General features: G+C 42.4%; 1 protein-coding gene across 1 annotated transcript; it reads left to right on the top strand.

Annotated features, from left to right (window-relative positions):
* LOC147448166 (ATP-dependent zinc metalloprotease FTSH, chloroplastic-like) lies at positions 1-17,595 on the top strand. The gene is made up of 5 exons (XM_086524023.1): positions 1-1,344; positions 16,347-16,593; positions 16,681-16,864; positions 16,953-17,124; positions 17,224-17,595. The coding sequence occupies exons 1-5, from the start codon at positions 43-45 to the stop codon at positions 17,443-17,445; spliced, it is 2,127 nt and encodes a 708-aa protein (XP_086380149.1). The 5' UTR covers positions 1-42; the 3' UTR covers positions 17,446-17,595.
* The last annotated feature ends 5,454 nt before the right edge of the window (positions 17,596-23,049 follow it).

The following is a 23,049-nucleotide window of genomic DNA, read 5'->3' as shown; positions in this document are numbered from 1 at the left end:
CATTGCAGCTGTATTCGCAAGCAGTGGAGGCTACGTGCGTTGATGATGGCTTCCTGTGCTACTGCTGCGTCCATGGCTGCTTCAACGACTCTGCCATTCCACCCTCTCCTCAAATGTTCGAGCTTGCAAGGTAGCTCACTTTTAATTCCTCCTCTTCGACCTTCTTTCACCTGCCGATCGCCGCTGATTCGAGCTAGTCTCCCGAAGCCTATTGAGGCCGCATGCCCATCTCTAAAGTTACCTGCCATCGCTGCTCTAGCTGCTTTTTCATCACTTCCTGCAGTAGCAGCTGACATTTCACCGCCCCCTTCTCCAGCCCCTCAACTATTGCAAGCCCAGCAGGCCGAGCAAAACCTCAATCCTTTTGCGAGGAGCTCCATCTCTGCTCCACTTGTGAAGTCGGATCTTCCAGAGGGCACACAATGGCGGTACAGCGAGTTTCTGAATGCAGTGAAGAAAGGCAAGGTAGAGAGAGTGCGGTTCAGTAAAGATGGAACTACGCTTCAGCTTACTGCCGTTGATGGGCGAAGGGCCAATGTTACACTTCCAAATGACCCTGATCTTGTTGACATCCTTGCCATGAATGGTGTTGACATTTCTGTTTCAGAAGGTGAAACCAACAACAGCTTATTTAACGTACTCGGCAATCTTCTCTTTCCCCTCCTTGCTTTTGGTGGTCTCTTTCTCCTATTCCGCCGTGCGCAGGGCGGTCCAGGTGGTCCTGGTGGTTTTGGTGGGCCCATGGACTTTGGTCGCTCCAAGTCCAAATTCCAGGAGGTCCCTGAAACTGGAGTGACGTTTTCTGATGTTGCTGGTGCCGATCAAGCCAAGCTCGAGCTTCAGGAAGTGGTGGATTTTCTTAAAAACCCTGACAAATATACTGCTCTTGGCGCCAAAATCCCGAAGGGCTGTCTCCTGGTTGGGCCACCTGGCACTGGAAAGACATTACTGGCTAGAGCAGTTGCAGGTGAAGCTGGAGTTCCGTTCTTCTCATGTGCGGCATCTGAGTTTGTCGAGCTCTTTGTGGGAGTGGGGGCTTCTCGAGTAAGGGACCTTTTTGAGAAAGCCAAAGCCAAGGCTCCTTGCATTGTCTTCATTGATGAAATTGACGCCGTCGGCAGACAGAGAGGGGCAGGTCTAGGTGGTGGAAATGACGAGCGAGAACAGACAATCAATCAGTTGCTGACTGAAATGGATGGATTCACTGGGAACAGTGGTGTCATAGTACTTGCTGCTACAAATAGACCTGATGTACTGGATTCTGCTCTGCTCAGACCTGGTCGCTTTGATAGGCAGGTTACTGTGGACAGACCTGATGTGGCAGGGCGAGTCAAGATTCTGCAGGTGAGTTTTTTGCAATATAGGCATCTATCTTGATTGCAAATTAATGTTTAAAAAATAAAAACCTTCATAGGCAGCATCAATTTGCACCATACTTGTGGAGTGAACCGAAGTTTTGTGGATGCTTGGTCTAGGATTGTGCCAGCTGGCCTGTCTATGGAAGGTGTACCATATAGAGCAATAGGTGATGTTAGTGGTAGAGTGAAGTTTTGGGAGTGAGATGCATTTTCCATGTGTAGTGTATGAAGGAGTTGTAGAGCTAAGGCATGTTCCAATTCACTTAATGGACAATTTTTTTAATAGATGTGAGCTCTAGAGCACTGGGTTTTGGTGGAGTAGTCTGAGTTTCATTACTAGTCTTGTATGTCATTAGATATTACATAAAGGTGCATGACCTTCTCTACAATTTCATTACAGAGTAGATTGAATGTTAGCCCCATTAGTACATGAGTCTTAAGAATAACCAGTTCAAATTCACGCCATCACAATCGATATTTGTTATTTGAGGCAGAATTAGGTCACAGGTGGAATGTGGCTCTGCAGAATAAGGAGCAAAATTGTGACAAATGAATTCTGGGTAAGGTTAAGTGGGAGCCAAAATTGATTAATGAGGGGACGAATTCTTAATGTAACGACTGTAGGATGAAATTATGTGTGCTGCATTGGGCTTTCATTTATGTGTTGTCTTGTGAGTCCCAGGTTTGAGACTCTGTTCAGCTTGACAGTCTAGACTAGTATTGGGGATGTCTTTGAAGGGTCATCTCCTAGGTTTTCTGCCTAGATCTACTGAGAGGGTTTCTATGTGGCTGTACCAGCCATGTGTGGGTCTTCTCATGTGTATAGGTCTTGGGTAGTACCCACCTTTTGCGGGGTGAGGCGAGGTGTAAGCCAGTTATGTGATGGCTTCCTTTTTGGCCATTGTACCAACCCTGTAATGGGGAGGTTGCTCGCATGACTTGTCCCCCCCACGCCTCTCGAGAGTGCTTCCGTGTCATTGTCACTTCCGCCGAACTTTGACATGGTACTAGAGGCTTGGCTATACAAGGCCAGCCTTGCAATTTGGAGCACGTGAAGGGGGTTGATTTCTCTGCAGAATTTAGCCAGTAAGAGGGCTACTTGTGGCTGCTTTTTCTCGTAGGCGAATGCCAGTCACAAGACGGGCACCACGTGCCAATAGGAAAAAATAGAGTGAACAGACTTTTAGCACTTCAATAACAACCGAACTGAGAGAGAGAGAGAGCCGCCACGCGACGCGGAGTGGTGGAATTTCACTCTAGAGAGTATTGGCCCCAAACCTTGGCACCCCTTTCGGTATTTCTTTATATTGCATTAACACAGAACAAGCTGGTACTCCAAACTCTGCACCTTCTCCAAGAAGCATGCTAGAGAATGAGCTCATGGCCTCATATTTCAAGGCCTTAGGCCCCAAAAGCAGTTTACATGAAAAGCCTTCAAACCCAAAAGCTTCTCGTCCAAAAGCAATGCCAAAAAGCTGACAACGTAAATCACGAAATTCCGTACAACTGCCACATCAACATTGTCAACGTGTTTTGCAGAAATCTGCCACGTTAGCACTGTCAGCGCAAAATCTGGGCTGTCCGTACAACTGCCACGTCATTAATTTTCTGCGCATGTCTTGGTGTGTGTGTGTGTGTCTTGGTTTATTTTAATTCCTTTATGTCACTGGGACCCCATCGGACGGCTCCCCATAAGTTGGCAGGACTTCTTTTTCTATTACTTGTTTTTCTTAGGGTTTAGGCCCCTCGGCCGTGATCGGAAGGTTGGCTCTGCTTTTCAGTGACTTGACACGTCAGCAGTTGGTGACATCCCCCCTTCTTGAAAGGAAGTGAACGTCTGTGATTACACTGTTTCTGCAAAACAATTCAAGTTAGCTCAAAAATTTTCGAGGGACATTCTGAGGGATAATCAATTTGCTCTTTTTTTGTGATTTGTTAAGGAGTTTGCTTCTCCTTTCGGCTCTTTTGACCATGGAGTTGGCTTCTCCCTTCGTCCAGATCGAAACTCTTGATATTCCGGCGTAGTAAAATTAGCCATCACACCCAGACCGCACTGATCTTCCACGGGTGTCTCGATGCACTAAAATTACACCCAGGCAATCTTATCCAATTAGGAACATTCAGCAGATGGCACACCACAATGCAACACAAATGCTCACATATGCATGTTACAAGACATAGAAACATAAAGTCGCCGATAACACCCCCCTCCCCCCCCCAACCCCCCCCCTCTTCCAAATAACCATCCTTGTTTCGGGCCATGAGCTGTTCAACGACTCCCTCATCACTCTTCCCGCAAATAACCATCCTGGTCCAAGCCATGAGCTGTTCAACGACTCCCTCATCACTCCTTCCGCAAGTAACCTAAAAAGGTCCGGGCCATCAGATATAGAGGCCTTTTACAACCAAACGCACCCCAGACCGCAGCCTGTGTCGTTTGGAAGTGCTAAGAGTAAGGATTGCTAAGACTTCTTAATACTCCCCCTGTAATAACCATCCACGTCTCGGCTATGAGTAAAAACAACACTTTTCAAAATAACACTTTTTAATCATTCAGTACCCCCCCTGCAAATAATCACAAGGGTCCGGACCATGAGTATGAACAAGCATTCTCAAACATTGTTTCTCACTACTCCAGCCGGGAGTAAAAAATCCCCAATCATTGAAACTAGTATTAAAATTTTACCAGACAATTCAAATCCGCACCAAGACATGTTTAAACAGATACCATTCATTTCAAACAAATTTCAAACAATAGTTTCTCAAACAAAGCTCAAAAGTATCTAACTATAAAAACAACTAGATAGTTCATTTAGGGTTTTGTTCGGACAACCAAACTTTGAGGGCGCCTAGCTTGCCATTCTGCATCACGGTCATGGTTCGGTTCCGATCTGGAGAGTTGCATCATTCTCGTAATGCCAAGGCATGCCCCAGAAAACGTCACATTTGCCCAACTTCATAATGTGGAAATCGGTTTTTTCATGATAATTTTGGATAGTCACTTAAAGAGCACCAATGTGCTATACCACTTTTTGAGTTTGCCCTGTGGCTAGCTCAGCTTCAATTTCTCCACCCTCTGCATCATAATCAAAGTGCATTTGCTTCAAGAATTCTGGATGGATGAAGTCCTTTGTAGCTCCTTGGTCGAAGAAAATTAGGGCTTTTAGATTGACTTTGCGATATGCTGGACACAATTCATTTGTACTTTCAAGGCATATGCCATAGATGTCAGGTACTAATCCAATGGCCGATTTAGCTCGTTTAGCTAGAGATGGTCCCGGGTTTCTGTCGTCCGTCGGCGCGGGCGTCGGCTCCGCTGGTCTGTCTGTGCATTGGGGACAACCAAAATCGTTATGTCTTGTTTGAAAGCATCCAAAACATCGGCCTTCTTGTAGTAAGGTATCTTGTTGTTGAGGTGTCAAACGAGGCCTTTGCGGTTGACTTTCACAAGACTCTCGAGAATTTGTTCTTTGTTGGCGAGAGTTGTGGTTAGTGGCCGGAGGTTCTTCTGTGGTAAACTCTAGCTTTCCCTTCATCAATTTGTAGCCGACTGTGGCATGGTCCATAAGCTCTTGCATGGTAGAGACTTGCTTGGACATATAATATTCTTGCAATGGTGATGTCCAATGGTGTAGCGCTCGTACTGGTCCTCCAAGGAAATGAACTCAAAGAAGGACACCGGAAGGTACATGTCGAGAAACCTTTGGTTATAGTCGTCGATGGTTTCGGTGGCAAGCTTTTTCAAGTTGCCCCACTCTGCCAAAATCCGGACTTCAAACATAGAAGTCATGTAACTGTGTGCAAAAACTCTTGAAAGCTTGTCAACTCCTTGGAGCATGCGGTTGTATCGCGATTGAACTCCACCATGGCATAGATTATCTTTAAGAAATCCTACAGCTCAAGAAATCTTGGATTCTTTTGTATAGTTCCCCAAAGCATAGATGTCGTCGAATTGCTGTAGGAACTGCGTTGCTTTCTTCCGGTCTTTCACTCCGGTAAAAGTGAAAAATTTGACGATCGTGCCGCCATCCTTGAAATCCTTGGGTTGGTTAGGCGCATATCTTGGGTATGGATAATAAGGGTATCCATACGGGCTCCAACCCTAGTAGCCTGGTGGCGGTGGTGGTGGTGGTGGGGGCAACGGTGGTGGCAAAGGTGGTTGCAGTGGATCAGGGTCAGATGGTTGCACCATATTCCTGAAGACTCCCGCGATCGGAACAGACGGCTGGGAAGGTTGCCGGATGGAAGCTCTCGTACCTTATGCACCCGGAGTAGGAGGTACCACTTGTGGTATCAGAGGGGGCAACATGTAATTTAAAAATTGTTGAAAACTTTGCAGCATCAGAAGAGTCTGTTGAGGATGCCGCGAAAGAATATCGTGAAGCTCGTTGATAAGAAACTGCAAATATTCTGTTGAATCCATGAACGCTATGTCTTGGGTTCTTTATGGCTTATGCTCTGTAAGACATGAGCGGTGAAGATGGGAGCACGCCCGATGCGCGATGAAGTAAGGGTGGGAGTGGTTGATAAGTCCGGGCTCGGAGCACGAAGGTTCTTCATCTAAAATTCCAGTAGCTTTTGGAAGCGCCGGTTTGCTCTGTCTCCTCTTTTGTAGGACCGGTATGCTTCAGAAAAGCACAAGCTTGATGCTTTGATACCACTATCACAAGACGGACACCACGTGCCAATAAAAAAGAACAGATTGAATTGACTTTTAACACTGCAGTAACATCTGAACTGAGAGGGAGAGAGACGACACGCGAAACGGAGTGGCGGAATTCCACCCCAGAGTGTATTGGCCCCAAACCTTGGCGCCCCCCTTTCAGTATTTCTTTATATTGCATCAAACAGTACAAACCGGTACTCCAGACTCTACACCTTCTTCAGGAAGCATGCCAGAGAATGAGCCCATGGCCTCATATTTAAAGGCCTTAGGTCCCAAAAGCAGTTTACATGAAAAGCCCTCAAACTTAAAAGCTTCTGGTCCAAAAGCAATGCCAAAAAGCTTCCAACATAATTCACGGAATGCGTATAACTGCCACGCAAGCACTAACAACGCAAAATCTGGGATGTCCGTACAACTGCCATGTCATCAATTTTTGCGCAAGTCTTGGTGTGTGTGTGTGTGTGGGTCCTGCGTTATTTTAATTCCTTTGTCACTGCGGTCCCATCGGACGGGGTCTCCATAAGTTGGTAGGACTTCTTCTTCTGTTACTTGTTCTTCTTAGGGTTCAGGCCCCTCGGCCGTGATCTTAAGGTTGGGTCGCTCTTCAGTGACTTTGCATGTCAGTAGTTTATGACAATTCCCCCAGATTGTCTTCTTCCATTGAGAGGGGCTTGACGATGCTTCGCTTTGACTTTGCCATGAAGAACCTCGAGAACCTGCATTTTTCAGCAAGTAGATGGAGGAGTGTAAGGTGCAGCGGAAGTGAATGTTGAACTTTGCTCAAGATGAGTGCTCCGAACTGTGCTCAAGGTTCCTTTTACTTACAGAAGGGAGAGACTTCCGTTCCTTTAATGAGAGAGTGCAAGTGATCACAAACAAAGTGGATAAACACTGTGCATGAAGGTGCTGAGACTGAGAGATAGAGAGAGAAGAATATGACATCAGAATGTTGTCAAAACCCTCCTCCGAAGGCTCCCACTCTCTATGGCGAGAGCGGTCTAGTATTGATTGCACAAATCTCTACAATGCTTTGGACTTGCCGACGATGTCGACGACTATGAGGATGACGACGAGATGGGCTGAAATCTGCAAATCTTTATTTGCTGATTTCTGACTCTATGTCGGTGACGATGTCGATGACGCTGGTATGACAACGACGCGCTGAAAACGCAGATGCTGAAATCTGCATTTTCCGGGCTGAATCTGCAAACTTCGCGGGATTTGACCATGTGGCGAGGATCTGCTGCGGGAAGGTGAGATTTGCGAGGTGTAAAATAAAGTAAATTAAAATATTTATTACATATTTAAAGAAGGCAACAAGAAAAATACACCTGTTGACAAGTTGAATGACTTGCCAGTCCTCAATGGTCTCTACATTGTTGAAATCACCGGCAAGAACCCATGATACACAATATATTTACAATCTGTTGCCCAAAGTCGTCTCTCTCCTCAGCTAAAGTGGAACATAGATGCACATTACACCAACCAGGGTATCGTTAATCTCTAGAGTAATCCACATCGCTCTACCATGTACTAAAGTTCAAGGGTCACGTACCAATGGCGCCTATGGGGTCCTACAAAAATGCCTACACCATTGTTAGAATACTGCTATTTAATGGCACACTCTCTCTCTCTCTCTCTCTCTCTGTCTCTCTCTCTCTCTGTATTTTCTATTGCCTTCTCTCTTTCTACCTCAGTGATTTCTTTTCCCCAGAGTTGCCTTGTATATATATGTTGCATTGCAAGTGTTCTCTAGTGTGAGAGAATCTTTTTTGAGCCAAGTTAGATTAGAGTCATGGTGTCCATTGGCCTATCCGTGTCTTCATTGCATCTTCGGCTACTTGTTTTGACGCATAGCTACATGGCAAAGCTTGGATCGCTCTGTGAAATTCTCTCCACCATAAGCATCATCAAATTGTTGAATGAAATTCAATACTTTGTCAGTATTACCATAGCTTTCATCAAAAGATAGGAAAGTGATTTTTCTACCACCTCCCCAATTTTTTTTTTTGCATGGGACATGCTCTTTTCTATGCAGGATGAGTCTGACAATTTCCTCTCTTTCTCTTGCCTTTAGAGATGTAATCTTCTTGCTTAAAAGATGAGCTTGCTGATGAATTAGAAGAGGGAGAAGGGGATGAAGGTGGTGTCCTCCGTCTTCACCTCTTGGATGTTCTTATATGGCTGCTTGACTCCTCTAGGGAACAAGAAAATCGTGGGCTAGGGTTGAGCCGTTTATGCTTGGTTTTACACTTTGGAGAGCGTTTCACACGTCCTCTTTGAGGAGCTACCTGGAGAATGAGCATAAGCATGCTCGAAGTGCCTAGGCGTACTCTATACACACACAACACATTGGAAAGGAGAATGTTAGCAGATGCCGTGCATGCCAAGCGTAGTCTTTGCTTTTTGCCCCTTTTTCTCTTTGTATGGGTCCACCTCCCCTCTCTGAGAAGTGTGTGAGTGATCTGCAAATCATAGGCAGCCTATCCATTTATTACAAGGCCCCTTTCACATGTTGGCTTTCCCAAGGAGTTCTCGTCCCGCTCCTTGGACATTGAAACTGAGGTTCAAGAACCCGTTTTGATACCATAAAATTATTTCGAGCTTCTTAGATAAATTCACATTATAATGGATATTTCCTAAGCTTTTGACACCTAGGACTTCTTCGGTAGTGAAAATGCTTCGGTAGTGAAAATGCTGGCTTAGGGTCATTTTTGGTCATTTTGTTCCTAGAAAATCCGTTTAAACCCCTAAACCACATCTAGGCACCTTGTGAATGTTCTTCAAAGGCTCTCTCAAGTTTTAATACTTTAGCCTTAGTCTTACCATTTCGCTTACTCCGTAGCCCATTTTGTTGAGGGCAAGGAGTGTGAGAGAGCAGGAGGAGATGGGCACACACTGCAGGAAGTAGGATGCGCTGCAGATCGAAAGAGAGAGAGAGAGAGAGAGAGAGCTCAAGCGTAAGAAACCCACGATTCCCATTTTGAGGGTTCTTTGTTTTATTTAAGTACACTTCTAAGACTTTGGCCGGACACTTAATAAAAAATGTGTGTACTCACTTATAAGTGAGTTTTAAGTATAAGTATGTGTACACTATACAAGAAAGGGGGCCACAAGGGGCCTTTACCCGGCCCCACAAGGGGCCTTTACCCGGCCCCACAGGGGGCCTTTACCCCCAACAACCTCCCACTTAAAGGCCCAATGTGGTACCTTTAAGCAACTCCTACTAAGTGTATGCAATGCTCATGTTGAGACTTTGCAAGACTTTTAGTGAGGACATCTGCAAGGTTGTCTTGTGTTTTGATCTTTGTCAATGAGACAAGACCATCATCCAAGACTTGTCGTATAAAGTGGTACCGCACATCTATGTGTTTGGTACGAGCATGAAACATGGCATTCTTAGCTAGGCATACAACACTCTGACTATCACAACCAAGCACTGGAGCATGTGCAGGAAGACCAAAATCCCTGACCAACCTGCCAGAAGCCTCTGTGGCTAAAATATATTCAGTCTCTGTAGTGCTCAGTGCGACAATCTTTTGCAACCTTGAACACCAAGAAATAGCACCTCCAGCAAGTGTGAAGACATACCCACTGGTAGATTTCCTAGTGTCAAGATCACCTGCCATGTCCGAATCACAATAACCCCGCAGCGCAAGTGTACTCCCACCATAGCATATACATTTGTCCTGTGTACCTTTCAAATATCTAAAGATGCATTTCACTGCCTCCCAATGTGGTTTGCCAGGGTTGGACATAAACCGGCTAACAACTCCCACTGCATGAGCAATGTCTGGACGTGTAGCAACCATGGCATACATCAAAGAACCACAGGCGGATGCTTAAGGAATCCCTTGAATGACTTGTTTGGCGGCATCATCTTTTGGGCAATCAAGCTTGCTAAGCTTTGTGTGTGGCGGTAAAGGCACACCAAGAGGCTTAGCATCAGCCATATGAAAACGTTCAAGTACCTTCTTGATGTACTTGTCCTAGGAGAGAAACAACAATCGTTTCTTTCTATCTCGCTTAATGCGCATGCCCAAAATATTTTCAGCTGCACCCAAATCCTTCATAGAAAAGGCTGAATTCAGCTCTTTATTCAATGCATCTAATGTCGCTCTATGCTTTCCTGCAAGTAGCATATCATCCACATAAAGGACCAACACAATAAGGCTTCCATCCTCAGCCTTTTTAGTGTAAAGACAATGATTTGCATGACTGCGTTTGAACCCATGGTTGAGCATAAAAGTATCAAACTTCTTGTACCACTGTCTAGGAGATTGTTTCAACCCATACTAGCTACGTTTCAATTTGCATACCAAATGCTCTTTCCTTGGAATGACAAAACCCTCAGGCTGCTGCATATATAGCTCCTCATCCAAGTCACCATGTAAGAAAGCAGTGATCACATCCATTTGATCTAGCTCCAAATCCAAGATAGCACATAAAGCAAACAGCACACGGAGAGTGGACATCTTCACCACAGGTGAAAAAATCTCCTGGAAATCAATGCCTTCCTTCTGTGCATAACCCTCAGCAACTAGACGTGCTTTGTACTTGGGTTTGTCATCAACACATTTGACCTTATAAACCCACTTGTTAGGAATAGCTTTCCTTCCTTTGGGCAAAGGCACAAGCTCCCATGTATTATTTGCATACAATGATTGCATCTCAGATTTCATAGCAAGCTCCCACTTACTCTTATCTTCACATGACTGGGCCTCTTTGTATGTAAGAGGCTCTCCCTCATCCATCAACAAGACACAATCCAAAGAGGGCTGAAACCTCTCTGGTTGTCTTCTTACACGTGTAGACCGCCTCACCCAATGATCTACATTAACTGGCAAGGGTTCTACATCATGCGGAACATTAACCCCAACAATTAGAGGCTGATTTTCAGCATTTATACCCTGCTGTAATTGATTTTCAGGCTGCTGTAATTGATTTTCAGCATGCTGATTTTGACCCTCAGGCTTAATTTCAGCATCCCCTTGCTGTCCATTATCATCTGGCTCAATGATAACACGTTGACCCTCATGACCAGCATCAAAAGGAGCTGAATTTTTAGTTGAAAATGGTTGTGAAAGTGACTGATCATGCTGAAATTTCGCCTTTTTCTTATCAAAGTCATTGGATGAGGCATTTTTCAGCAGCTTAGGTTCATTAAATACCACATCCCAACTGCGAATTACCTTATGTGACCCAGGAATCCAAACTCTATATCCCATTTCACCTTCATCTCCATAACCCAAGAAGATGCCTTTCAAGGATTTCATATCGAGTTTGGTTCTCAAGTCAACAGGCACATGTACATAGCATTCACAACCAAAGACTTTCAAGTGGTCATATGAAGCCGGTTTGCCAGACCAAACCTCTTCAGGGATGCCACCATCAAGTGTACGATGTGGAGATTGGTTGCATATATGCACCGCGGTTTTAAGTGCCTCTCCCCAAAACAATTGTGAGAGATTAGCTGTAGACAGCATGCACCGAATCTTCTCACATAACGTGCGATTCATACGCTCAGCCACACCATTTGAAGATGGATTATAAGAGGCAGTGAGCTCCCTTTTAATCCCATTCTCATCACAAAAAACATTAAAGTCTTTAGAAACATACTCCCCTCCATTATCTGTACGTATGCATTTAAGTTTCACACCCTTTTGAGTACAAACAAAGGCATAAAACTTTTTAAAAGCATTTAAAACCTCACTCTTGTCCTTGAGCAAATAAACCAATAGCTTACGTGAACAATAATCAATGAAAGACAAAGTAACGAGAACCACCATGAGTTTTTATTGGCATTGTGCATACATCAGAATGTACAAGATCCAAAATACTAGCCTTTTTAGAGGCTCCATGAGAGTAAGAAGCTTTTACATGCTTCCCAAGTACACAATCATCACAAAAATCAAGTTTAGAGCTTTTTACATCAATCCTACCAAGGGAGGAAAGAGTCTGCAGTCCCTTATGACTCATATGTCCAAGACGCTTATGCCAAAGCTCCATGTGTGATTGCACTTCTGCAATTGCAACAAAACGACCAGGTAATGCCTTGCAATGCAGAGAGTGAAGTACCCTTCTTACTGCCTCTAGTCACAAGCATAGATCCCTTTTGGATTTTCCACATGCCACCACCAAATGTAGTGAAGAAGCCTCTACTATCCTAGTGCCCAACTGAAAGCAAACTCTTCTTGATACCAGGCACATATCTAACATCATGAAGAGTGAGTTCCTGGCCATTATCAAGTGCCAGGTGTATGGTGCTAACTCCCTCAATGTCATAAGCATAGTTATTGCTCAAATACACTTTTCCAAGGTTTCCTGCAGTGTATGAGGCAAAACACTCCGAAGAGGGAGTAACATGAAAAGAGGCACCATTGTCAACAATCCAAGATTGTGACAGGCCATCATGAGTAGAAAGCAAAGCATCTATCACATCATGCTTAGTGATATGCATATCCTCAATAGTCATGACATGTGGATCTAAAGATGCAACATAAAGATCACTAGTGTCTTCATTTTCATCAATCTCTTTAATGACAACACTAGAGATCACATTTGCCTTTTCAGGCTCACTTTCCTTAGGGGTAGAGCTGCCCTCTTGTCATTTTTCTTGCCTTTTGCATTCACTTGCTTCTTGCGCTCCTGCTCTGGGCTTTTTATGCCCCTTTCTTCCACATTGATAGCAAGTGATGTCTTGCTGTTTTTCCTTGCTTTTGTTGCGATTTCTTTGCTTATTTGCAACATTTTGCCTTTTTTCATTGTGTCCACGCACATTATAGGCTGATCCATTGCCACTCCCACTTGACTTGCGTCTAATCTCCTCATTGAGGATAGAACCACGCACACCATCATAGGTCAAGTTGGAGTTGTTACTCAAAGAAACAACCAATGCTTCCCAAGACTCTGGCAGTGTCATAAGTAAAAAGATAGCCTTGAGCTTATCATCCTCAAAAGCCTGCAAACTTGAATCACTCAACTGACTCAAACTGCCACCAAAGGCATTCAAGTGATCAGAGACACTCGTCAAGCTCTAAGCTTACAAGCTTCCTCATGAGATGGACCTGATTTACAGGAGTCGTATTCTCGTAAGTTGCTTTAAGCTTATCCCACACAGCCATAGCTGTGTCAAGTCCCTGGATGTCAACAAGGATATCATCAGTCACAGCCATCTTGATGTAAGTAATGGCTTTCCTGTTAAGCTTAGTCCAATCTGCATCTGATATACCCTCTGGCTTATTTGCAGACAATGCATCATCTCACTCTTTCAAGAAAAGAATGCCATGTATGCGATCCTTCCACAAATCAAAACCTGTACCATCAAACCTACGGATATCGAAGAGACTCTTTGAGTCCGAGGATGACGAAGTGTCAGCCATAATGAGGCAACACAAAAACTGATAATTTTCAGCCAAGAAGTACAATCACTGTACCGCAAAAGCAAATGCAAATATACACTGTAAAAGTGTCTGCAAGAGCAAATATAATGCTGTAATTTACTTCAAAAGTAAAATTTTCAGCAAGATGACATATTGAGCATGTCAAACTCAACGCATAGAACAACCTCACATCAAGTATACATCGCCTAATGCATTTGCAATGATCCCAATGTTGTACATGCCGCAGTTTCACTGCATAAAGTACATTTGGCAATACACATAAGAGGTGAAAGTTGCTCCAATAATTGAATAAATACTTGTAGGCTCCACAAGCCTCAATCTCTTTGCTTAAATTGACCACAAATGTAAGTACATAAGTGAAATTTTGCCGCAAAAACCCCAAATTCTCACTGCTCAATTCTCCACTGTAGCTTTGCAACCTGCACCTGTAAGGAGTAAACTTGGTAGTTTTTGCTGAAATTAGCAAAAGCCCGAAGTTTTGTCGCGAATAATTGCAAAGTGGTAGAAAACCCGAGTTCCAAACGTGAAAATGGGTTCCCAAAGTGCTTTGTGACAACCTGTAAACCTGTTTTTGTTGTTTTTACACCTGAGTATGCAGAAAATGGCATGTTTTTAGCCAAAAACAGCCCAAAAACACCTGTTTTGGACTTGTAATTCCCTGTTTTCAGCGTGTAAGCAACGGTAGTCGACGTACCGTACTTGGAGAAGAGAGAGAAAGCTGTTGGGCTGCTGTTTCTAGAGAGAGAAAATCTGTGCAAGAGAGAGAAACTCCTTCCTACGCGCGAGAGATTCGCCCAAGGCACGTAGCCTTGCTCTGATACGGGTTTGTTGAGCGCAGGGAGTGTGTGAGAGCAGGAGAAGATGGGCACACACTGCAGGAAGTAGGATGCGCAGCAGATCGAGAGAGAGAGAGAGAGAGAGAGAGAGAGAGAGAGAGAGAGCTTAAGCGTAAGAAACCCACGATTCTCCATTTTGAGGGTTCTTTGTTTATTTAAGTACACTTATAAGTTTGGCCGGACACTTAATAAAAAATGTGTGTACTCACTTATAAGTGAGTTTTAAGTATAAGTATGTGTACACTATACAAGAAAGGGGGCCACAGGGGGCCTTTATCCCCAACACATTTTAGATCAAATAGAGACGTTTCACTCGTCTAGCCTTATATTTTCATTTTGATCACTGTAAAGTATCTTTAAGTGATCAAAATGGCTTTTAATTATTTTCAAAATGATTTAGACTTACTAAAAATCAACTTTTGTGACAAAGCTCCTTGCAGCTATTTGAGCATATTTCCATGAGAAGTATTGGCATTAGTACTCTATTTAATAGTTAGTTGATTAACACTAGTTTGGTACCAAAAAGGACACTTTAACGTCCTTTTTTCTTAATTTAAAAAAAAATCCCATGTGCTTGAAAGAACGAATATATACAATTCCATTTTAAGAAGCATTTGTACACTAGTAATAGAATTCTTAAAAATTATCTCCTTTCATATTTGAGCCTACAAAGATATCCAAATTAACCCATAATTATAGTCGTGCAAATCTGCATTCAAATTTTGCAAAGAATAGGCACCATAAGCGTAAAAAGAATTCTAAAGGCCTAGGAGAAAATCTAAGATTGCTCCTTTAGACCAATGCTATATAATTATGTAAGCTTTTACTCAAAGATTAAAAAATTACATTCGTATTTAATTATGCCTAGCTATGTGGGTCAAACGGGCATGTTTTATAAATTGGATCATATACAAAATAAAACACATTATATCAATGCAGTAAAGTCTTGACTATGTTATACAGGGGATATTAGAATTGAAGAGCGTTGAAGAAACTAAATGAGGTACTTTTGTCTTTGTTGTAACACTGCGCACGCTAGAAGTTCTTGATATTTTATGTACAAGATAGTAGCTAGAAAACTCCATGTAATACTTGAAAATTTTGTCAAAACAAGTAAAGTATTGATAACAAGGCATTTGGAGCATTTGAATACTCATTTAATTGGTTTTTTAAGATGAAAAGAGTAAATCAACTATAAAGTGTATCTCAAAAAATTTCAAAATCCAAATTTATTTAGACGATTTATGCTTTGTAAAGTTTCCACAAAATATGTAGTATCTTGGTTTTAACCCCTAGATTTAGCTTAGTACATGAATTCGCAAAAAGATAGCATGAATTGTTTGAAAAGAGCTTTGAAAGACTAAAAATTACCTTGAAAACATCATTTTACAAAAATCAAATTTTCATTTACTACTTATAGTAAATGATAAATATAGGCTTTCAAATATGATAATTTCCATTCAAGATGGCATTTTCTATCAATATGGGTTTATAATTTTGAAAATTATAATTTATTTAAGAAGTTATAGAGTTTTTATGTTTTTTTACCAAAAACAGCTTAAAATTTGCGTGAAACTTTCATTGTAAAACTTATCATATATCTTTTGCTATAGTATATATTTTGACATGGAAAAAAATGTTGTACTTTTTTCACCTCATAGCCTATGCACACAATGAGCAAGAGCTAAAAAGTCAATTGTTAGCTTATACAAATATATGTCAAAAGGTGATGAAAAAGCAAGACACTTTAGTGTCCTAGGACATTTGAGTGTCCAATTACAGAACTAGTGTTAAGGTATTACTCTTAACTTACTTGAGACAATCGATCAAAGTGCAAGAACTCTCAAAAACATGATCTGTGTGGCTAAATCATAAATAAGTTTCCTTTTGGAGAGGAATGACTGCAAACAAGTCTGCTGCTTAGGTCATTTAGAGCTAGTTTATGTATAAAGATACCTGCAGTATTTAGGATTAAAGACTATAGCTGGGCTAAATGGCAGTGTTGTCAGCAATCCTAGTGTTGATTTCGTTGCCCGTCCTTGTTTATCCGTTGTGTGACATGCTGACTAGGGTTATTTTACAGGTTCATTCTCGTGGGAAGGCATTGGCCAAAGATGTGGATTTTGAGAAAATTTCGAGGAGGACTCCTGGCTTTACTGGGGCTGATCTGCAAAATCTCATGAATGAGGCAGCAATTTTAGCTGCTCGAAGAGACCTGAAAGAGATTAGCAAGGATGAAATAGCAGATGCTCTCGAAAGAATAATTGCTGGGCCTGAGAAGAAAAATGCTGTTGTATCAGAGGAGAGGAAGAAACTTGTTGCTTACCATGGTATGTGAACTGTTGTTCTTTTGCTTCTAGAGTTTTGAGGTTAAAACTCCATGTTCCATTTACTAACGTGTTTTTACCATTGCTCAGAGGCTGGGCATGCTCTTGTTGGTGCACTGATGCCAGAGTATGATCCAGTGGCCAAGATTTCAATCATTCCTCGTGGTGGTGCTGGAGGGCTCACCTTTTTCGCACCAAGTGAGGAAAGATTGGAGTCTGGACTCTACAGCAGAAGCTATCTAGAAAATCAGATGGCAGTAGCCTTGGGTGGAAGGTGCGGCTGTGGCATGCACATTGCACAGTTTTTGTGTCTCCAGGTTAGGCAAACAAGGTACTAAGAAGCTCTCGTACATTTGTCACAGGGTTGCCGAAGAGGTTATCTTTGGGGCTGATAATGTGACCACCGGTGCATCGAATGATTTCCAGCAAGTCTCAAGGGTTGCTAGGCAGATGGTGGAAAGGTTTGGGTTCAGCAAGAAGATAGGACAGGTTGCCCTTGGGGGAGGAGGAGGAAATCCTTTTCTAGGACAACAGGTAAGTCGAGCACATCAAAATTTCTCTCTTGCCAGTTGAGGAAACAGAGGGCTTTAAAATCACACTGCTTTTTATTGACTTTCACTTTTTGCATGGCAGGTGTCTCAGCAGTCTGATTATTCAATGGCCACTGCGGATGTGATTGATGCTGAAGTGCGTGAGCTTGTGGAACGTGCTTATTCTAGGGCAAAGAACATAATTACAAAGCATATTGACATACTTCACAAGTTGGCAAATCTGCTAATAGAGAAAGAGACTGTGGATGGTGAGGAATTTATAAGCCTCTTCATGGACAACAAAGCTGAGCTTTATTTAGCTTGATTATGATCACACTGAGATTGTTGTGTTGTTAGCTTGGCTGGGAAGCCAAGGTTTGTATGCATCTTTGTATCAATGTATAGTAAGTCCAATAGGAAACGTTGCCATTTCAAACATCATTTTAATCTGAAATCTGGGATAGTTGAAAAGTTCTGCTCTGCGGATGCGAGGCCACAAGTTGTTCAGTGTCGTGTAATTCGTTTTAATAGCAATTGCTTACTCGAGGAAATTCTAACATGAACCCAATATTTGAGGCCATTAGTTGCTATGTTACGTTCCTAGTAAATGGATTATGATGTATGTCATCACCCGCCCAGTGATCAGAAGACAGACTAAGTGACTTCCAAAAGAGAGGAACTGGCAGTGAGAAATTATGATGTATGTCTTGTCCTAGTAAATTTCTCTCTTGCCAGTTGAGAAACTGTCTTCTGATCACTGGGCGGGTGATGAGTCGAGGGGAACAACTAGTGACTCTCAAGCGCGAAAAGATGACCTTGAATGTCTGAAAAGACATTGAGCATCTTGCGGAATGGTCAGAGAAGGGCTAAATGATAGACGCACGACGCAGCTGGGCTACACAACACTCAGACGTGAATGCAGGCAAAACAACTGTGCTGCTTATGGGCGATTGGTTGTATGGGTGGCGGACACAAAATTAGTTGGGAGCTTAAGGCACCTTTGTATCTGATACAGAACTCCTAAAATAGCTGTGGCAGGGTCTCAGAAGAATAAAGGTCATAACACAACAGTTGCTCGGTAATACATGTAACAGAAGCATGTAGATTGACGCGATGGCAGGTCTTCAAGATGATGAATGGCTCCGCCAGCACCATGGCAAGCTAGGCCCAGCTATCAGTAATTGATAACCGTGCTTTATTTCAAATTAAAATCGGCTACTGAGCCTGTCCATGATCACGCGCACAAAATTTAGAGCACCAGGCCATCAATCAGTTGCGTGAGAGGAGAAGAAGAAGAAGAGAATTTTAACGTTGTAGGAAACTATCGCAAGAGACCATTAAGATATATCCGACGAGGAGAGTTCTCAATTATTCAAGAGGGGAATGGCATAACCAATCTACCACACTTGGGTGACAGAAAGGTTATGCCATTTTTCTATTCTTATTAGCGCGTGCGCACACAGGGTATCCTTTTGCAACTATGCCAATACTGATGCTTAGCAAAACCACCACAAAAGTTCAGACTCACTTATGGCAATCGGAGTTCTTAGATGGCCTCTTGAACGCAAGAGAAACCATCAGATCCTTGTAGAGAAGGTAAGAATCTCATTGAAATTCCTTTGTAATTTTGAGAGTAGAAAAGTAATATAATATCACTGAGTAGCTTGAGAGTAGCATCTCTATATCATTCAATCATGTTTGATGCTATAGATTCGTATTCAAGCTATCGATAAAGCTAGCTCGAGATGCCAAGATTAGTAGGAGGAAAACTAATCTTGGGAGGCTACACCTAATCTTGCGACCCCCTACACCTTAACCTTGTGTTTGCTTCGAATAGATGTGAGCATGTCAAGATATGAATGGAAAAAAGTAAAGAGTAGTATTCAAAGTAATCAACGATCGAGATTAAGCAAAGGGGCACCTTTTGCATGAGACAATTGATCCATGGTTGAGACCTTGTGTCAAATAAAGCTGACGACCCCCAACCTTGTATTTGATCTGCAATATGCGTTGAGACTCTCCATTGTCAAGCTCATTTTCGACACCCATTTTAGTAAAAAAAAAGTCTCAGAAGAGGCTGCCCTTCCACCGGAACTTTCTTCGAGTCTTTGGTCTTTAGAAATAGATCCCAAAAAAAAGAAATAGTGGCTAGCACCACTTTTTTGTTGTATGGCAAATGCATATGGGTACATGAAAGAATGAAAAATATTACCCATGAACGTCAAAACATAGACATGCTACATAGGAAAAAGGATCACAAATGTGTATGTTACCTAAGTGGATCGCAAGTGTGTATGTTACATAAGGGAAGACACATTAGAGCTTGATTTTTCAGTCTGTCGCTTTAGCAAAAGTTTTCAAATAACTTTACAATGGTGTGTGAGGTCTCAAGAAGCAAGCAAAAGAAATTGTAGAATCTAGACTCCATGACTCCACAAGGGATGTGTCATCAATGTTGCAATGAACAATCATTTGACATCAATGCTTGGCCACCAATGAGAGAGTCACAAAACGTGTAGACAAACCACATCATATAGTTCTAGGTTTTATACAGAGTAGGTAAAAAGTATTGGGCATTACAATGTGGTAAAAACTAATTAGTAGTGATAGAGTTGGTAAGTGTAAGAACCCATGGAGTACTTGGTTCCTAAACTTAGGGAAAAGTATGATTATCAGTGAAGATAGTGGTTGTTATTCCTCTAATGTTAAAGACTTATAAAATAATAAACCCAGTCAACTTTGGATATAGTCCATGACTATGCCAATACCATATACACAAGTGACCGAGCCCTCCATGAGATGTACAAGTGGAAACCAACACATCACTTGCTCATTCATAATTATGAGAAATGAGTGGGTACTCATATTACTTGTTGTACTTCTTGAATCTTGCTTCTTGATTCTAATTTCTCGTGACTGTCGGTTGCCCTTTTTGGATTCTCACTGCCAACCACTGCACTTGAAGTGGTTGGTAGGCCGCAATATCAGAGCCGAATTCCCATGAATTATCTGGTGGCTAATCTCAATCATGTCAGATTTTGGCATGAGATCAAGCTCTTCCATTTTGGGCCCCAATTCTCCCCACTTAGCTAGAGTTCTGGCCCTCTTTTTCCTAGCAACAATGTCTTGATTTTCTTGGTGCGTGGCTATGACCCTCACCAAATCTTTTTCGTGGTCGCGCTGGTGGCCCTCTTTTACTTGCTCATCATAAGGTTCCCCTCTTTCAGTTTCCCTACTTTCCAAAAGCTCTAAGGTTTGAGAATCATGCCGAATGGATTTTCCTATGTCTGGGGCCCTAACCCTTTCAAATAGGTGAAGCCTTTGGCACTAGTGTCTCCCTCCCTCTGTGTATTCTACCACTGCCGATTTAGATCTTATCCTCGCCCTCGCCACTTGAGTGCACCAGTAAGCTATTGCTAGCTAAGTGGCAAAGGTTGGATGATTGATTTCCACCCTCGCTTTCGATAGCCTTTCTACTAGCCACTACACATCTAGGTCCATACTAGCTGTTTCTTGCTTCTTTGGTGGCATCTTTTGTGCTAACATTTGATGCTACAACACAATATTGCATAGTTTGGCCAACTTGTTTTGATGGTGGGCCCATTCTGCGAAGATATCTTTGAACTTGTGCCCCTTTGGGTTTTCTTGAAGTATTTGCTTTATGACCTTGTGGTTTTCCTCCATTTGCTCGCCCCATTCAACAAATTTTTTCACCAACACCACATATTCTTCATTGTCATCCTGTGTATAACATGGGAAAGAACTTGGGCAAAGCTTCAGGTGACGGTGCTGTGACATACAATAGTGCGGGATTATATGAGAGTTTTTCTACACAAGTTTCCATGAAGTGCACTCCTTCCTACCCAACTGGTACAGGTGTTTAGCAGGTCAATGACTTTGACAAGACACTCCTCTGAGACACTTGCATCATTCTTTTCTAGTGAAATCTCAAAGTTCTATTTTTCTTGTTCTAAGCTGGCTCTCTTCAGCTAAGCTGCCATTTGATTTCCTTGATAGATTGTTTACAATCTTCCATGCATACTTGCGCCCGTCGCCCAATAGTAATTCTAGGTCCACCACCAAGCTCTCCAAAATGAAGGTGGCCCACGTGGATCATGGTACCAGTTCCTTTGTTGGAATTACATTGGGTGGCCTTTTTAGTACTTGCATACATGAGGGGTGGGGGCATAATTGGCATTTGGTTTTATCATGGGGGCATTGTCCTGGTCAATTCTTGAAGAAACTTCTGACCACATGTTTCAATTTTTCCAGTTTTGGATCTTATTTTACCCCTTCCTCCCTGGTTATTTTATTGAGCTTGGCATCCCTTGTGAATGGTTTCAGCTCCTTGTGTTCCTCTGTCAAATTGCAGATTAATTTGACAATGAAAGGTTTCTTTTCATACCAGGCGTTAGTTTGATTCCTCTTTATCTGCTCTTCAATGGTCCCTTTTTGTTCTCTCTCATTTCTTTCCATAGTATCTTTGTGTTTTTCTTCTTCTTTGGTTCCTCCTTCAACTCAAAGTGCTCATTATTTTGCTGCTTGTTCATCCTTCCCTGTGCTCCTCCTTCCTCATCATCATTGTCACAATAAGGTTTATATTTATCTTCGTCATCCTGATCTTCATCTTCATTCTTTTGTTGACCGATCGCAGCTGTGTTTTCTTGTTGCTTAGTTGCTACAATAGCTCCTCACTATGCTGCTTGATTAGATCCATAGAATTTTGCATGAGGCCTTGTAGCTCACTATTCACCCAGATCCCTTCCTTTAGGTGTACTTTCATGCTCTCTAATATCCTTGGCAGGACCACTAGTTTTGAGTCATTTTATTTTGTTGATTTGTCTCCTTCTTAGCCCGAGTGACCTATTTCTTCAACTTATTTTTGGTCTTGACCCATTTCCTTTTCTTTGCCTTCCATTTTCCCTATCTTATTGCTAACTTTTCAATTGTCCTTTTAGCTCCTTCACCAACACTTCTAACCATTTGTTTTTTCGTGCCAGCTCTTTCTTTTCCTCTTTGAATCTGGAATTGGATGACCCTCTGCAACTACCTTGAAAATATGTTATGCTTGGAGTTCATAATGTTTATGGCCACCACCATTGCTCTGATTGGGTGCCTCTAGTTTCACACTCAGGTTGGCTTCCTCCTCTTTTAGGGTTATTACTGGCATTTTGTCACATGGTATTGTGCCCTGGAGGCCATCTAGTGCCTTAGTTTTGAGATGCACTTGTGGATTCTGATTTTTGCCATAATACTCTTCACAAATCTACATTAAGATCACTTCATCATTCCACTCTATTTGTTTCCCCTCCTGTTGGGTTTCCTTTACTTGTGTACCCAAGGCGCTTTTTGGATTTGAAGATACTAGTGGTTTGATTATCAAGGGCCCTAGAGTGTCTTGCATAGATTTTTGTAATTTGTGTGCCGGCTTTGAGATTCTGTAGCAATGCCAAGGGACCTTTTTTGGAGACTAGTGTGAGATAAACTAGTATCCCTATGACTTTCTCCCTCCTCTAGTGTCTTTTCCCTCATATTCGGCTTCTTTGGATTAGAAGCCGAGCTTCCTCCTTTGGAGGCCACTTTGTTATTCTTGGGCCTCTTTTTTTGTGCCTCCCTCTTTTTGGTATGATTGTATAGTTCCTGCCATACGGGCATGCATGTATACAACTTTTGTCCCTTTTCCTTGATGGATATCATTTGTGTGGTTATGGACTTTTTCAGTAGTCTTTTCCAATCCCATTCACCCCTACTAAACGCTGTGACCACTTCCATGAAGACTTGTTTTGAGAGGTATTTTCCATCCTTCTTCAAATAGACCACCTGTGCCACAAATTTCATTAATTTGGCATGCTCCTTTAGGTGTTGTGTGGGAACCCCCTGAGCTCCCTTCTTTCTTTTGGCCATATCTTCCTCTATTTTGCCCAAGTGT

The sequence above is a fragment of the Adiantum capillus-veneris genome, chromosome 11 (assembly GCF_014529385.1).
Source record: "Adiantum capillus-veneris isolate H3 chromosome 11, ASM1452938v2, whole genome shotgun sequence".
Classification (NCBI taxonomy): domain Eukaryota; kingdom Viridiplantae; phylum Streptophyta; class Polypodiopsida; order Polypodiales; family Pteridaceae; genus Adiantum; species Adiantum capillus-veneris.
The sequence above is the reverse complement of the archived record's forward strand: the minus strand, read 5'-3'. Positions and strand labels throughout refer to the sequence as shown.

Excerpts from the sequence above, each read along its gene's own strand:
- LOC147448166 (XM_086524023.1), top strand. The coding sequence starts at position 43 with ATGATGGCTTCCTGTGCTACTGCTGCGTCCATGGCTGCTTCAACGACT. Across the intron at positions 1,345-16,346 it reads GGCGAGTCAAGATTCTGCAG|GTTCATTCTCGTGGGAAGGC; the intron begins GTGAGTTTTTTG and ends GTTATTTTACAG. Across the intron at positions 16,865-16,952 it reads GCAGTAGCCTTGGGTGGAAG|GGTTGCCGAAGAGGTTATCT; the intron begins GTGCGGCTGTGG and ends CATTTGTCACAG.